Below are 17976 nucleotides of genomic sequence, written 5' to 3'. Positions count from 1 at the left end.
ATACAATGATCAGATTTGTTTAGTAAATAGACTGAACCTAAATACTAAAAATAATTGGTAAATAGATAAATTAAATGAAATATAGATGAATTATTATATCTCTATGTTTTTGGTATGAGATTTAGTTCTAGTGAGGGTTGATTTCATAGATTTAATTTTAATAAATATGAATTGGAATGAATTGGAATAGTTCTAATATATGTTTTGGCATTAAGAACAGCTATTTCTTTTATTATGTTTACTACATACAGGGATGAGATTGGCCAAAAGGCAAAAAAGCTGAATTTTCACGGGACTAAATCTTATGTACGTGCAATTATTCCATAATAAAATCCAGACGATTTAAGATAATAAATAACTATGTGTTGATATAAAATTAGTTGTGTACTAATTTATTAATAGATGAACAATTACATCGACACTTAACATTTAGTAAAAAGTGAAAAGATAAAGCTGGAAATTTTTCTTCAGTCACAAAGGAGTCAATTATTACTGCCTAGTTTAGAACACTAAACTACTGAGAACATACATTAACATTTCATTTTTTTTAATAAATACTATTACGTGATTTACAGCAAAAATATCAGTAACATATTTTCATCCAGTTTCGCTGATGTTGTAAAGCCTATATATATATATATATACCAATAATAGTTGATAGAAAAAATGCCACATTTATAGTAACTAAACTAAACTCAGCAGCGCGACAGCCCATAGAGGGCCAAGGCCTACTGTGCCCATCTCAGTTTTCTTTATTATCTATTCTTCATTATCAAGTTCATTATCTAATCTAGACCTATAATATAATGTATAATTTATCATATAATATATCATATCATATAATATAATATATCATATAATATAATATATCATATCATATAATATATCGTATCTTATCATATAATATAATATAATATATCATATCATATCATATAATATATCGTATCTTATCATATAATATATCGTATCTTATCATATAATATAATATATAATATATCATATCATATAAATCATATCATATAATATATAATATCGTATCATATAAAACTAAACTCAGCGGCGCGACAGCCCAAGAGGGCCAAGGCCTACTGCGCCCATCTCAGTTTTCCTGACCTTGGGCTCTGGGGTGCAGGAGCAGATGTTCCGACCAGGTGGTTAGCCAAACGAGGAACCCTCAGTGTTTAGTTCCCAAGCATGCTTGGTACTCATTTATCGACCCACTGAAGGGATGAAAGGCTGAGTCAACCTTGTCCGGCCCGAGGATCGAACCTGTGGCTGTATGGTTGGCGAGGGACCTGTGGCACGACAGCGTTACCGCTCAGCCACCGGGCGTCTTCATAGTAACTAATTCAAGAAGAAAAAAAACTTACTCCGTATAAGAATTGCAATAAAGGATTTTAAAATTGCGTGAATATGAATCACAATTTTTTTGAAATCACGTGAGTATGAAACTCCATATTGAATTTCAAAAATGTGAAAATACAAATCACGGTGCCTAATTTTTAGATCGCGTAAATACGAATCACAATGCATAATTTCTAAATCCCGTGAATACCAATCCAAAGCCTAATTTTTAAATCATGCGTAAATACGAAAATCAATGCTTGTTATTACAACCGCATAAAGGAATCGCATGACATTGGATTTCAACTCACACGAATACGAATTGCTACATAGATTTAAAAAAAAAAAAAACAGCGATATAAACCTTGTAAATAAGAATTGCAATAATTGCATGAATAAGAATCACAATGAACAACTTTTAAATCAGGTAAATAAGAAAATCACTGTTTGATATTAAAATGCAGCGACGTCTGAAATACGAAAATATAAAGTACCTCGCGGGCGGGTAAAAATACGGAAAATCTTATTTTCTGAACGTAAAAGTGGAGAAAATAGTTAAAATTATTAAAAATGTGAAAGGGTTGGCAGCTACATAATTTGAATTTTCTGTGTTTATCTTTATAAATCGGAAAGAAATATAATTATTTTACTTCAACGGCTGAATTTTCAGAAAAACGGAATATTCATAAAAAAACTGAAAATTGGAGTTTTTGATAAAAAGGCTGAAATTTGAGAGACAAAAGCGAAAAAGGCGGATTTCCACTAAAAAGTGGAAAAATCTCATCCCTGTACATAAGAAATATTTTTAATTTTATCTTTAAAACAAAAATTTTTATCTTGAAAAAAAATAGTAAAACCGACTTCTGAACATGTTCTTTATATATTTTTATTTTCACGTCGATTGTGTGATTGGAGGGAGTTCTTATAAAGTATAAATCGCTGTATAATTTATGCATTTTTTGATACAACTAACAGCAGATAAAAATTGTAAAGTTAAACAAAAAACTTAACATTTGTAAACTTTTATATTTATAATTAAATTTGTAGCACTACCAAGATATAGTTTGAACTTAATTCTCAAATGTTTCAAATTATAACTTTAAAAAAAAAAAAAAATTAAACTTTCAAATTCTTGAAAAAAAATTGGAAATGTTTTTTGAGTTTTTCCTAACTTATTGTTAAATAAATATTTGATTCATTATCATAATGCATTTTTTTAAAAAGGTTTATTTAATAAGTTAGAGCATAAAGTTTAAAAAATAAACCATTGAACCTCTAAAAACCGAATAACACATAAAGTAAAAAATGAATACCTGTCTTAACTGATCATCAATCTCTTTAGAACCAGTAAGTCGTTGGTCAACTTTTGGCAGATCAGATGAATCTTTCATTTGATAAGCAATCTGAAGAAAAAAAGAAAGACAATTATATACCCACAGTGACCACAAGCATTCAGAAAAGAAGAAAATAATGCTTGTTTTAATTAAATTTCTCTGATTATTTTCCCTGCTTCAATATAAATTTTATTTTTAATGTTTTAATTCTGTCTCATTTCTGATCTCAAAGAGTCTTTTTCTTGTGAGGATGTTGAAAAGTTTAAATTTTTATTATTGATTTCAAGAATAAACGAATAAAAAATAAAAATAATTTAGGCTGATGGTAAAGAGGTAACAGATGACACCAACTATTTTTTTCCCACACACCCTCACAGTTTTCTTGCATGCTCACATTACTTGAATTACAATTGAAAGAAATGAAATTAGTATTAATTGTAATTAGATAGACTTTTTGTGATTATAATTATTTGAAAAAACAGCTCAGCACCATGAAAATCTCAGTTGCCAAATAGTGCTTTTAACCATGCAACTAAAAATTTAAGGAAAAAAAGAATGTTTTGTGCCGTCAACCTGTAAGTTCTTCTTAAAAGTTCTATAACAATTCTGTAAATAAGTTTTAATTACAACTAAAAAACATGAAAGTATTTCTAGTGGCAGTAATTCAAACTGTTATTAATAATATACAGTAGAGAACCAATTATTCAGAATGCTCAAGATCATCGCTATCCCGGATGTCTGAATATGGTTTTCTGGATAGCTGAAAAATAATTCAACACAGCTTTATTATGTTCCTACTTCATTACTGAATAAAATAGCCCTAATTTAGCCATTTTAGTATACATATTAAAAATTCTATGTTTTCACTCCACTATTAAAGCTATTCATATAGTATAGCATAGTATAGTAAAGCAAGTATTTTGATGATATTTCCCCCTCATAAATCGAAGCAATAAACAAAATCACTTGTTTCATAAGATTTCGTATACAAGATGCTGTTTTAGTTTTCAAAAATTATAAGCAAAAAAAAAAAAAAGTCAAGATTTCTCCATTCTACCAAGCAATCAATCTGCCGGTGATTTATTTGGGAATCAATCTCATAAATTTAAGCATAAACTCTGTCAATGTCTTGCTAAATCGCAATTTAGTTAAAACTTGCGTATTCTGCAGTTCAGCTTCATTAAAAATAATTCAAATACTTTATAAAAGATAAATTAAAATGCTTTTAATAAATTCAGTAACTTTAGAGATTTTGGATTCATTTTATTTACAGGGCAAGATCTTCAAGGTCAAAGAAATATCGAATTTTTCTCTCTATGCATGCGGCGAAAAAGAATTCCACCCATCTTTCAATCTACTCTCTTCAGTTTCAAGGAAGACTCAATTATTCTATTAAATTCAAAATGGCAAGAAAACCAAGCAAAAATTTCCCGGTTTTCTGGACACTGGATAAATGGTTCTGTATTGAGTTTTACGATTCGTAAAAACAATTTATCATTGTAAAAACACCTTATCATTAAAATAGATTACTTGTTTAACTACATTACATGAAATGTCATTCTAAAAATAAATTGGAAAACTTCATTTCATAACTTAAAATAAAAGCTGAAGTATATCTAATAACCAAATAAAATAAATCTTATAAAATTAGAAATTACAAAGATTGTTATCACTTGAATGATACATAATTTTGCACTTAATTTATAAATAATCTTGAAATTTTAACTGACTTAGTTTTGATTAAAAATTGCTATAATTTCATTAAAATATTGAGTATGTTATTTTAACACTCATTATGTAAATATCATAAACAGAAACATTGTAAGAAATATGAACACAATTATTTTAAATTACAATAAAGTAAGACCAAACAAAATGAGTTTAAGTTAACATGTACATCATAATTAAAAAGCTTAGCTAACATTTTCACTTATCTTAAAATTGAAAAGCAGAGCTTACTTATACATCACAAAATTGATAAGTAAGGTAAACATATATCTTAGAATTTAAAAATGTTTAACACAAAACAGCACATAAAATAATATTCACTTTTCATTTTTTTAATAGATTAAGCAAACTTATTTGGAGGATTAGATACTTCTACTGTCATGTATGATTAAAATGTATTAATATTTACTTTTGGTATTCCTTCAAACAGGCTGTAGGAACGTCCTCTGCTTGAAAGGGATGATTTGCGAACTGGTTTGACTTTTACCAGTTTTTCCATATAAGTCATAACGAGAATTCTAGATTTAAAAAACTTACTTATTTAAATATTTCAAGCAATAGTAATAAGGCATGAAAATTTTATAAATGATTAAATATATTACAGTGTCAAACCTTTGACGAATACATATTGTATAAGTGGACCAGAAAGTAATGTCATTTCGATGCATTTGATATTTGTTATTAGGATCTTATTTTTAATCAACAGTGTATTCACCCTTGTTAGCAACAACCTTTCAATGCCGGATCGAAAATGAATCGAAAAAAATACATTGGCTTTTAAGACTAACGAATATTTAATGCACTGAAATGACATTACTTTCAGGTCTCCCTAATATTTTCTTCAGATTTAAAACAATAAAGAGCTATTTCAAATTTTCAAAAAAATTCTCAGTTTTAGTTTGCTGATCATAACAGGTTAAACTGAAATCTCTTCAATGTATTCTAGTCATTTAATGGAATTAATATATACGCAGTTCGCAAATCCTAGATTTTTTAACTTTGCATCAAAAATTAAAGCCTTTGTAGAAGTTGAATGAAAAAAGAGAGATTATAATTCGACTTAAACAAATATGAATAAGTCCTTGCAAATTGATTTAAATCAAAGATTTGAAATAAAATCATTGATTTCCATCACAACGATCCTGAGTGAGGGAAATACATTTTCAAGAAGCATTGTGATTCTTGTATACAATATTTACATAACTTGAAAATTTTACAATTATAAAAGTTTTTACAAGACTATTGATTTGGGTATTAGAGCAAATATAAAGGTTCCTATGCAATTGGAAGAATAAAATTCTATGACTTTTCCGGAATTTTTAGATACATTAAAAAAAATTCCAATCTAATGTAGCAGAATTCACTAGCAGTGCAGTGAACAAAACATATAGTGAACCACAAAGAATAAATGTTTGCCATGTATAGATTATATTTTAAATTTTATTTTACTTAAAGTAAAATGGAAAAAAGAAGTTCCTGAACAGGAAATTCTTTTCTTAAAAATTTTGATGTCAACATCGCGTGCTTGGAATTTGCCAAATCAAACTATCTGACATTTCCAGATTTTTGCTCAGAAATGTAGAATGCCCAGACTTTTTTATAATTTACAAATTTACTGACTTTTCCAGGTTTTTACATTTATCCAGGTAGCGTAACAACCCTGAAATATCATACTGAAGTAAATTAATGTTTTTTTTAATGAACATAGATAGTTTCTGCATATTAACTACAGCAAATGCTTATCTCTTAATAACATTTACATGCATATTTACAACACACATAGTTAACAATACATAGATATCTACGGACACACTCTAACATAGAGAGTTGCACAGCCAAATATAATCAATCATTTTGCTGGTGAATTTAGTTTCTGTGCTTTCTTTCAAAACATATTTTGCCACCTAGGATAAGATAGAGATCACAGCACTGACACTCACATTATAGGGAAATATTCAAATGAAGTAAAATATAAAAATACACAGATGGAAACGAAAGTAGACACGTTCCAAGCGCTCAAAAACAGATGCTCATTCTCAAGCGTGAATGACATTCCTGTTTGGCAAGTTGGATGATTTGATGGATCATCTGCATATATGGCAGTACTTTTACTTTCGTTACTTGTACCGCCGGTACAAGTAAAAAGTACGTACTTTTACTTGTACTTCGTTACTTTTTAAATTTAATACTTTTACTTGTACTTTCGTTACTTTTTTAGGGAAAAAGTACAAGTATTTGTAACGGAAATGTCGAATGAAATCGTTACTTTTTTCTGAAACTCGAAAATCTTTCTAAAAAAAAATTTAAAAAATAAATTAAATTTGAAGAAAAAATGCTTATGTTTTTTAAATTTATAAAATTAATGTGCAATATATATGCATTCACAGCTAACTTCGTGTGTTTAAATACCTTGACCTCCCGTGGAGCGCTTATTCAGCGTGGTTATGCACGTTCTGAGAAATTCTCGCAGCAGACTCAGTGACACCACTTTCGAAATGCAATTATTTTGCAAATTGAATAAAAATATTAATTAGCAAGTTATTTTCATTCATTTTCGAGTTTTATGCATTTATATAATACATTTTAAATAAAAAATGTTTGATTTTGTTATTACGTTTTTCAATTTTCTTTTTGAACTCACTAATAATACATTTATGTCTTAATACATTTTTTACTAAATACATTTTTACCTAGTACATTTTTTACTGAAATTATGTTTATGCCCGACCTTGTCAAACAACGCCCAGTCAAATCTCTAAGCTTAGGTGCCTAAGTCTAATGTTTAGAAAATGATTTTCTCGCATGACTTCAGCATTAGCCATTGTTACAAATAAAACTGTAGACTGTTCTGTTTCAACTTATACTGGACATTCAATTATTTTTTACCAGCTCAAAGATCACAAAGCTATCTGAAACCCCGTGTTTGCTTTGTTTATGTTTGTGCTTTTAAAACGCGTTTATATAGAGTAAAACAATTTTAAATCAATGGTAATTTAAATAAATAAAAATAATAAACTAAAAATTAAAATCAATAGATAAAAAAAAATTTTCGCGCAAATCCATAAAAAGTTTGATATTAAAATTATATTTGATTTTAAAATTATATTATACGATTATATTATAAAATTATATTATAATATTCTTCCAAATTAAAAAATAAATTAATGTCCATAACTTTCAAAATTAAAAATAATAAAATAAATAACAACAATTTTGCAAAAACATTAAAGAACATAAGAATATTATTCAATAAAATTTAGTTTACTTTGAATTTTCAATTTCCTAGAAATGTACTTTTAAATCGTTACTTTTTTTGTTTAGTACTTGTACTTTTACTTTTTACTCGTTACTTTTTAAAATACGAACTTTTTACTTTTTACTCGTTACTTTTTTAAAAATTACTTGTACTTTTACTCGTTACTTTTTAAAAGTAACGTTGCCATGTATGATCATCTGTCATGTCTTGAGAATAGGTGCTTATCTTTGAGCGCTTGAAACAGCTCTACCTTTTCTTCCATTCACATATTTGTAAAGCCACTAAAGTTTTATAAATAATATTTCACTGCTTTAGTTTCTTGGAATTATTCATTTAATAGCAACATGTAATTTTGGGTTATAGTTAAACTCATATAGGTAGGCTGATCAGTGAAAACATGTAAGCAGGGGTCTGTCTTGGTTTTTCTGAGAGGTACTTTAAAATTTTAAGAAAAAGTATTTTGTGAAACTACCGTTTTCCCTAAAGTTGAATTTGTGAAGGTATCGCTAAACAGTAGTAAATTTGGCCTGGACTGATCTCTGGTAAGTAAAGATTATTATGAAACTACTACTTAAATTTTCTTATCAACTTATAAAGGTAGTATGTAGTACATGTTAAAGACAAATTTAATGTTTCAAAAAAGTCATTCAACTAGAGAATTTTGATTCAACAATTGGATTTTTCAATCAGTATTTGATCTTAAAATTTTCTAAAATTGTAATCACCATTAAAAATCATCACATCATAGTAATCACAAATAATAACAATCTTACCCAGTAATTGAAGAGAATACAGATACTATTATGATACAACACATTGATAATCCAAATGTTGAAACACTTAATAACATCACTAATAGAAGCCAGCAGATTTTGGAAGCCATCTGAAATTAATGGAAAAGGTGTTAAAATAAGAGGGTTTCATAATAGTAATATTGTTCTAGCATTTTAGCAATTTGAAAAATTATTTAAAATAGTTTTATTAGAAGTTTAAGAAAACAAATATGTAATTCTGTGGCTACTGCTATATAAATAGCTATAGCAGGAGAATCAACAACTTGAAACTAACCTGTTTTGTGACAAAAGAAATTGAATTAATATTGGTTGAATGTAGAGCAAAGAATACAATAGCTCGGAAAAACTATACATAAACAGATAGGCATGACTGAATATAAATTAGGGATGTAACAAATAGTGTTTTTGCCAGATAGATAAAAACCGAATATTCGCCAGAAAAAATGGGCCCAAATAGCAAATAGTCGGCAACTGAATAGAATTTTTTTTCCTTCTAAAAAATCCTTATTAAGTGTTATTTTTAAAATCAAAATAAGTTTAAGAAAAATAATCAAAACATAGCAGTATTATTAGTATGGGTAAAGGGAAAATAACTTGAATAGAAATCTTTTGATAATAAAAATAATTAGAAATATTTAAGATACAAAGAGCTGACTAACAGCTATTAAAAAATACTAAAAATGTAAAATAAAAAAATAAAAAAAAGAAAAAAAATCATCTTAATTCTTACAACAAAACTTAGATGCTTAATATAATATTTTACAAAAAATAATAATAATAAATAATTAGCCATAAAACATTAAAAGAGATGTCTATCGGAAATGTTTTTGAAGTACAGCACTATTATAAAAACAAAGATTATATACAAAAGCAAAACAGAAAAAATAAAAATTGATTTAAATTTTTGGAAGAAAATTTTAAAGCTAAACATTTTAGCTTTCCCACTAATGTATTTTCAATAAAAAATAAACATTACAGCCTAATAGAAACCCTTTTAGTTGCTATTTCATAATAAAACAGTCTATAAAATCATAAAAAAATTTTTGAAAAAGAAAAAAACGAAATAAAAGATTTCAAGGCTAAAAATCTTAATTTAACTTTTTTACAATTTAATTTACTTTTTTACTGGAAGAAAAGGACAGTAAAAGAATAAAGTCTATTAGAAGCTTAGTTAAGTTAATGCTTAGCTTTAGTTAAAATTGAAAAACAAGCACAAATGAAACAAAAAAAAGTTCTCAATTTTTAAAACTAAGTGTTCAAAAAATGATGAAATTGACTCGAATATAATTTAAAAAAATAAAAATCAGCATTATAAAACTCATGGTTCAGTATAAAGTAATTTAGTTTCAATTTTTCAAATTTCGCTTTCAGAACATAAGTTAACAATTGTTATAACTTAACAAATATGTTTAAAAACTATTTCTAATAATGAGTAGTATAGTAGTAAGACATTGATTTTAGACTATTCTTTATTAAATCTTTTAAAATTTGTCCCAGAAATACTTTGTCAAAATTTTGTTTTTACAAATAATGCTTATGTAAAATATTGGACCAACCAGAACTTAGGCAAAAGAGCTGTTAAATAATTAAACATTTGAAATGAGACGATCATTTCCAAATATTGCAGCTCTATTTCTGTATATAAATGCAAAAATTTTCAGCCTTAATTATTTTGTAAAAAATTAAATTCGATATGTATGATAGCAATGTTTTTGAACAGCACTCTGAATTTTAGAAACACATTCCAGAACATATACGAAATAAATGCATACAGATTTTGAATCGCATATCGAATTTAATTTTTAAAAAAATTAAATTCGATACGTATGATAGCATGTTTTAAAACAGCATTCTGAATTTTAGAAACACATTCAAGAACATATACGAAACAAATGCATACAGATTTCAAAATAAAAGCACCACATAATTGAAGCAAATTGTACAAATTAATTTAATTAATAGTGTCAAGTGGGATTGTCATATTTTAATGTTATTACATGCTAGGATATTTTTTTTATTAGTTATTACATACTAAGTCAGATTGTAAAAGAATACCGAAACACAGTAAGCCTAATACGAATTAATGATGGTTGTACAAAACAATTGTAAATAAAATATTTAATTTCTAAAAATTACTTGAACAGTATGTTTAAATGTGGAGACACATAAAGGAAAAATTAAATAAAAAGTTCACATTAATCTAATCAACATCTGTGACAGAAGTTCTTTAATTATAAACATAAACAAAACACATCGCACAACAGGATCTGGGAAACGCCCACTTCTGTGACTGCCATCTATCGCTATTAAAAGTAACGAAACTTACATCGTCATTAGAAATCAGGACCCAACCATAACAGGACACACTAAACAAGCAAGTTTGAACTATTTTAAGGTTTAATTATTTCCTTGCCCAATAGTTGCTCACTAATGAGTTTTTATTTAATGTAATCTTAATCTTAGCTAATATTTTCCCGGTCGGTATTGTCTATTTTCAAAACAATACCACAGAGAAAAAAAAAATTTAAAATTGTTCAAAGTGACCACCTCGATTAGGACAAGGCGTAGGCAGTAGCGTCTTCTACAATCATACAGTTTCGGCCAGGCATTGTTGGGTCATTCGGTCATTTAAAACTTTTTTATTGGGGCTCTCACGTCAAGTATCGTTTGGTTAGGTTTGGTTATTAAGGTCACAATCACGTAGACGCGAGCATCGCGTCTTACATGTAGTTTCCAAACTTTAGCGTGCACGTCTAGGGCAATCGCATACAGTGGTCTCTATCCCTAAACCCGCCAACCCACTAGGTGACCACACACTTCAAGGAGTTCAGGGTTGCAGTGGCGTAGCGAGGGGGGAGCAAGAGGGGGCATCATGCCCCGGGCGCTACTCACAAAGGGGCGCCAAATGGTCAACAAAACCAAATCGTTGGATAATTTTTATTTTTATTATAATTTATTTCTGGAAAATATATTTTAAATTTAGTGCCAGTGAAATATAATAAATGTTAATTCGTAAATAAAGAGGAACACTAATCAAACTGTAATAATATATTAATAATAGAAATGACATGTCTTTTCTAATGGCAGGGCTGACTCGACCTGTGTCTGTCAGCACTTCCTTATGGCATCTACGCTGTGTGGTTACATATATTATCTCCAAATATTTGCAGGGTGCTCCAATTCTGTTGCGAAATATACTAACTTTTAGTTTCATAACTTCAGTTCATTTCTGATATGAAATCTTAGGGAGTAATGATCGTGTGCAGCTCAGATTACAAGATCCTAGAATGAATTTTAGAGAAGCGTTCCATGATCTTGAATCATTAGCGACTGAACTAGCCGAAATTCGAGACAAGCTCTGTGAAGAGGCAATAGAAAAAGCGAAGTCTCTTTGTGAAAAATGGGATATTGATGCAACAATACGTGTAAGAAGACGCCGCAAAATGCCCGGAGAATTGGCTAGAGATGTCAGTCTTTCCGCAGAAAGTGAAATTTCTCGCGTTATGAAAAGCGTTCTTGATCATCTCCAACAAGAAATATATACAGGATTTACACGATTAAGTGACCTTAATTTCAAATTTGGATTTCTACCAGACGTTGAAAATTTATTAAACAAGGATAATGTTAATAACGACCTTGAAAATTTGTTTAAAAAATTTGGGGGAATTTTATAATACAGATTTCAATGGAATAGAACTCATCTTTATCGAAGTATGTGACTGCAAAATGTTACTCCGCAGTAGAAAAGAAATTGAACTTAAAACTCCATTAGAATCTCTTACTTTTATAATCCCGTATGGAGAAGATGTTTTTCCAAACCTGAGAGTGGCACTTCAAATACTCCTGACTCTCTCAGTATCAATTGCTAGCTGCGAATGGCCATTCAGCAAATTAAAATTAATTTTGACATATCTATGATCAACGATGGGACAAGATCACCTAAGTGACTTAGCATTTTTAAGTGTGGAAAGAGAAAAATTTGAAATGATCAACTTAAATGATATTATTGATAAATTTGCTTCATCAAAAGCGGAAAATTTATACATAGTAATTAGTTTTATTAATGTATTATAATGATATTATTAAATATATGTATCTCCTTAGAGATAATAAATATTTACTTTTTTATTATTTTAAAACTGCGTGTTTTTAAAATATTTCTTTATAAATATGTAAAATAAATAATGGGTATCTTTTGAACTAATTCTAGATGATCATATACATTTCAAAATTTAGTCTTGTTTTCTCAACTACATTTTTTGTCTCAAATTTAATGCCTAGCTTGAGCCTATGACTTTATTTATTTTACTTAATTTATTTATTACTTTGCGAGCATATTTTACTTATAATATTAGGTGGTTTTCGAGTGAGGGGGGGGGCGCTAAAAAGGTATTGTGCCCCGGGCGCGAGTTAAGCTCGCTACGGCACTGCAGGGTTGGTATTTCTAGGAGCGTTGTCAATTCGTAGCATACAACTCCTCGTGGGATGCCATCAGGCTAACCATAGGAGGTTTTTGTGGTTTTACTCTCCATGTAACGGAAATGCGGGTAAGATCAAAAAGTCCTCCACGAAAGCTATAGTTTCAATCAATATTTAATCCTGGAGATTTCTTGTCTTCTTATTTGGGTTCAAAATTACAAGGCTATGGAGTTGAATTAGTAGTTGCAAAATAAAAAAAATTGGGTCGGCTGTTCAACGACGATTATAAAACTCGACGCGACGTCTCTCAGCGACAATCTGTTATAAGCACAAGACTTGCGTTTGCGATTAAAAGCATCTTAGTATATTAATTATAGTAATAAAATGGGTGTTTCTTCTGAAAAATTAACATCAAAAATATTTTTTGGTAGACAGCTTTGTTATGTTCACTCTTATAAATGATACCTAAAAACTTCTCGACTATTCTCATTCTCAACTATTCTCATTTGTACGTTTCGCTCTTTTTGAAGGAAAAGGTAGGTAGGTAGGTATCTTATTTACGTCACACTAGAGCTACACAGTGGGCTATTGGCGACGGTCTGGGAAACATCCCTGAGGATGATCCGAAGACATGCCATTACAATTTCGATCCTCTGCAGAGGGGATGGCACCCCCGCTTCGGTAGTCCGACGACCTGCACGCGAAGTCGAGCACTTTACGGTTGCACAGTTTAACGAGGACCCATACCACACACCCTCGGTCCCTACGCAGACTAATCTAAGTGGTCACCCACCCACCCACTGACCGTTGTCAGGGATGCTTGACTTCGGTGATCTGCAGGGAACCGTGTCTTAACGATCAGTCCACTGCGGGACTTTTTTTTTTTGCTGATATATCTACCTATAATTTTAAAACTTTATTATCATCTATTAATTCGGGTTCTGCGTCAATTTGTCGAACACAATTAATTGTGAGTAGAACTATTTGCCAAGATAAGGAGTTCAATTCACTGTGGGCACAATTCATCGGGGCAAAAATTTTTTGTAGATACAACTTGTTGCATCGTCACAAGCACTATATCTTGCGGTTTCGATTAAATACATTTTAGTTTAGTAATTATAGCAATAGAAGTCCCTCAGTGGACTGATCGTTAAGACACGGTTCCCTACAGATCACCGAAGTTAAGCATTACTGACTGAGGTCAGCTTGCTGGTAAGTGACCACTTGGATGAGTCTGCGTAGGACCGAGGCTGTGCGGTATTGGTCCTGGTTAAACTGTTTTACCGTAAAGTGCTTGACTTCGCGTGCAGGTCGTCGGGCTACCGAAGCGGGGGTGCCATCCCCTCCGCAGAGGATCAAAATTGTGATAGCATGTCTTCGGATCATCCTCAGGGATGTTTCCCAGACCGTCGTCAATAGCCCATTGTGCAGCTCTAATACGACGTAAATTAACAACAACAACAATCTTCTCAAAACGCTTGAGCAATTTGAAAGTGATTTATTATGCCTCAAACTTTTCAAATAAAAAATAATTTATAAGATCTGATTACAGTCTCTCAAAATATTAGAAATTATGCTGCCCTTTAATATGTTGCCTGGACTCTCCAGGGGTGTTTCATTAATGTTTCTGGAAGTTGAGCCATGAACTACAGCAACAAGAGCAATAAAAGGCTGTTTCTTAAAAAAACAAAAAAAAAAAAACAAAATCAAAAGTATTTATTTATTTTTAACAGGAAACTTTGTTTGTCATTATAAATGATACCTGAAAACTACCCTGTACGTTTCTTGCTCTTTTAGGAAAATGAGGAACGAGGTATTGTTTCCGGCGCATTTTGTTTCTGTTGAATTGAATGAAACCAATTACGAGATAATCGGATGAATAGTTAAAAAGTCATATGGGCTCTTTGTACAAATAGTGCTTACTTGGATTTGTGCTTATTCACGCATCCGACATTGATATCCAAACAAGTGAGGCATTGTTTCCTATGTGGTTTACGTTGAATCGAATGAGACTATAGAGCAATTTATAGAATTAATAGTTTAAAAGTTAAAAGTGCTTTATGGTTTAAAAGGGCCTTCTATTGACATGTACTTATGTAACTTTTTACATTGATATCTAGAGGCTGTCAGAACGTGTAAGGTACATTTTCCGATATAAATTTCTGAATAAATTTTCCGAATTAATTTTTTTTTGCTGGATGGAATGAGATATAATTCAAGTCAATAGAATAAATAGCTTTGAAATTATAAAGAGTGTCTTTATAATAAGTACAATTCAAAAAATAGTACTTTTTATGCAAAAAAAAAAAAAAAAAAAAAAAAAAACTGTTCAACATTTTAAATTTAAATAGCTTATTCCTTTCGTTCTTAGGCAACAATATCTCACTTCTCTGTATAGCTATATGAGATGCGTACACAAGTGAAAGATCTAGATTGTACTTCTAGTACACCATATTATTATAACTTCGTAATTATAACTTCTTCTTATCCAATTACTGTTTTATCTCAATTCAGCATGAAAAATTACATCAAAAACTATACGTTACAAGCTTTTACATAGCAATGTAAGATGTGCACATAAATACAAGTCAAAAGAAGTACTTAATAATCATAAAAATCCTTTTAAATTTTCAACTATTCGCTATTCGTTCTATTGAGTTGTGCATAGTCTCATTCGACGAATTGTCACAACTACGATTTGTATCACTGCGCCTTCGACGTATTGTATCCGTGACGAATTTCGTCCACGATAAACTGTCGCCCCGACAAATTATGCACAATTCGTACTTTTCAATAAATACGGAACTTTCCTAATGTTTTCTTTAAAATTTATACAAAAAGTAAATTTTGTTTTCAATAATTCCTCAAAATTCTAGTGTTACCCCCCTGAAAAGAAACATCTGTTTTTTTTCCCCCCGGATTTAATCAAAGTTTTTTTTTCCTTCTTTTTGAAGCACTGACTAAGTCTGGTAAAAATATAATCCCGCTTCTCACAAAAATTATGAATCATTTTTAGTGTCCAGCTATTTATGTTAATAATTCTGGTTTATCTGGTGATATTCAATGTTTGCCTTGATTTTTTTTCGAGTAAGGATTTCATTTTATCATTGCGTTGCTCAGTAAATTTTATACTTTTATTATTATTATTATTTGTAGATTTTGTTATACATTTTTTTTATAACTGAGAGCTTATAATCTTACTTATAATGATCCGTTGAAACTAATAAAATTAAGCAATATAAAGACACGGGTTTAAAGGAAAAAAATATTTATTTCGTGTCAAACGCCACGTAGATCAAGTCCAAATGCTTTTTTTCTAACCACTGCACTGCCGTACATTTTAAAGTAGGTAACACTAAATTAATAGAATTAGAGCCTCTACTCTTAATAAATTTCAGTTGCTCATTCGTAATATTTGCTCATTTTTAAAAATTGAAATTTTAAATATTTCTAAACACACGGGATTTATTTTCGAAGTTTGACACTTATTTTATAAATTCTTTTTTTTCTTTCAACTATAATTTAAAAAAAAAAATTGCAGTGCATATCCAAGAATCATTTTAATTTTATCTTCATTAAAATTAAATATGTTTTTGAACTTTGTTCCAAATATGCTTCTCAATCTAGCTCAATTTGAATAAATAATATTTTCTGAACCTTTTTAGAAAAATTTATTAGTTTTGAAATTATTTTGTTAATAAATCATGTTTAAGAAAATGAAAAAGACTTAGATTTGACAATCATTAATGTTAATTAGTTCCGTTTAACAAAAATCGTAAATAAATTATCCTTATTTCGTTTATAAAATGATTTTATTGCGAATTAAAGAAAGATACTCGTATATCAAAAATAGTTATTTAGTTTCTCATAATGTTTTTTCTTGTTGAAAAGTTAATTTCATTTCTTCAAATATTATTTTTATTTTTTTCCCCAATGCCCACCTGTGTTAACATCCGTCAATTCAGGAATTTACAGGGCGATTTTGTTAACTTCTCTTTCAGGGGCACCATATTAACTGGGCCAACATCGCTCCCACAGTGCGGACAGATAGTACAAAGAAGGAAAGAACATTCATGCCTTGCCCGGGAATCGAACCCAGTACCTTTCTGATGCAAGGAGAGTTCCCTGCCCCCTACACAGGCCGGTCGGATCTTCAAATATTTTAGTTTTAACAATTCGCCCCCTCTCTATTCGAAATAAATGTTTATTAATGTCGACTATACGTCTAGGTGGTTGCTTTTACCTTTTATTTAAAGGGTATACAACTACATCATCATATTCATTAATAAAGCAATTATGCTATTTTGCACAAAAAAATATAGGAAAACATTAATACAAATAAAATAGTCATATACGTCACAATTGTTAGTTGATGTGATAACAATTAACATTTGTGACGTCCCAATGTTTGGGTTACCTGAGTAACACATAGCTTTCGTTCCTATTTTTTTGCGTCTGTAAAAATTTATTAGATGAAATTCACTCGTCTTATTCTTCAAACCTTCACACTGTGATGTAAATATTACGGGGACCGGAAAGAAATGTCCCTTAGGAAAATTTGCCATAGAGAAGCCTATGGTAGTCTATGGCAACCTATGGCTACCATAGAAATTTGTACGGCAGGATACCATACGCCTATGGTTACCATAGAGATTTGTATGGCACAACCCCATAAGCCTATGGCTACCGTAGGAATTTGTATGGCAAGATACCATAGGCCAATGGTAACCATAAAGATTTGTATGACATTATACCATAGACCAATGGTAATCATAAGGATTTGTATGGCACATCACCATTGGCCTATGGCAACCATAGAAAATCGTATGGCAGTATACCATAGGTCAATGGTAGGCATAAAGATTTGTATGGCAGTATACCATAGAGAAAAGCTGATCTAGATCCCCACCAACGAAACAACAACTTCTATGGAGTCCTCAAAAACATCCTCTAAAAGAAATAAATATCCATTTTTTCACCCCGAAGTAAATTAAATTCAACATGTAATCCCACAAAGCATTCCTGGTGAGTCTTTTCCGGCCTCCGGGTGGCCAATTTTTCCACTTTTGAGTGTTTGAAATCCGATGTTCCATTCTTTTAG

The 17976-nt window shown here is 30.0% G+C and overlaps 1 protein-coding gene across 3 annotated transcripts in view; it reads right to left on the bottom strand.

The window, feature by feature from the left end:
* LOC107438879 (sorting nexin-13) overlaps window positions 1–10760 on the bottom strand; it is a 45741-nt gene extending 34981 nt beyond the window's left edge. The window contains exons 1-4 of one of the 3 annotated variants that reach the window (XM_043038850.3): window positions 10593–10760; window positions 8436–8545; window positions 4816–4924; window positions 2658–2747 (exon numbers count right to left, since the gene is read on the bottom strand). In XM_043038850.3, the coding sequence (XP_042894784.2) occupies window positions 2658–2747; window positions 4816–4924; window positions 8436–8545 (309 nt within the window). In that variant the 5' untranslated portion in view covers window positions 10593–10760. Of the gene's footprint in view, window positions 1–2657; window positions 2748–4815; window positions 4925–8435; window positions 8546–10488 lie in introns of all 3 variants that reach the window. The other 2 variants (XM_087157601.1, XM_043038852.3) reach the window with 2 other exon arrangements.
* Window positions 10761–17976: the final 7216 nt, after the last annotated feature.

This window comes from Parasteatoda tepidariorum, chromosome 2, assembly GCF_982258835.1.
Source record: "Parasteatoda tepidariorum strain Cologne lab strain chromosome 2, Ptep-v5.0, whole genome shotgun sequence".
Taxonomy (NCBI): Eukaryota; Metazoa; Arthropoda; class Arachnida; order Araneae; family Theridiidae; genus Parasteatoda; species Parasteatoda tepidariorum.
Note: the sequence above shows the minus strand (reverse complement) of the source record. Positions and strands in the feature narration are given on the sequence as shown.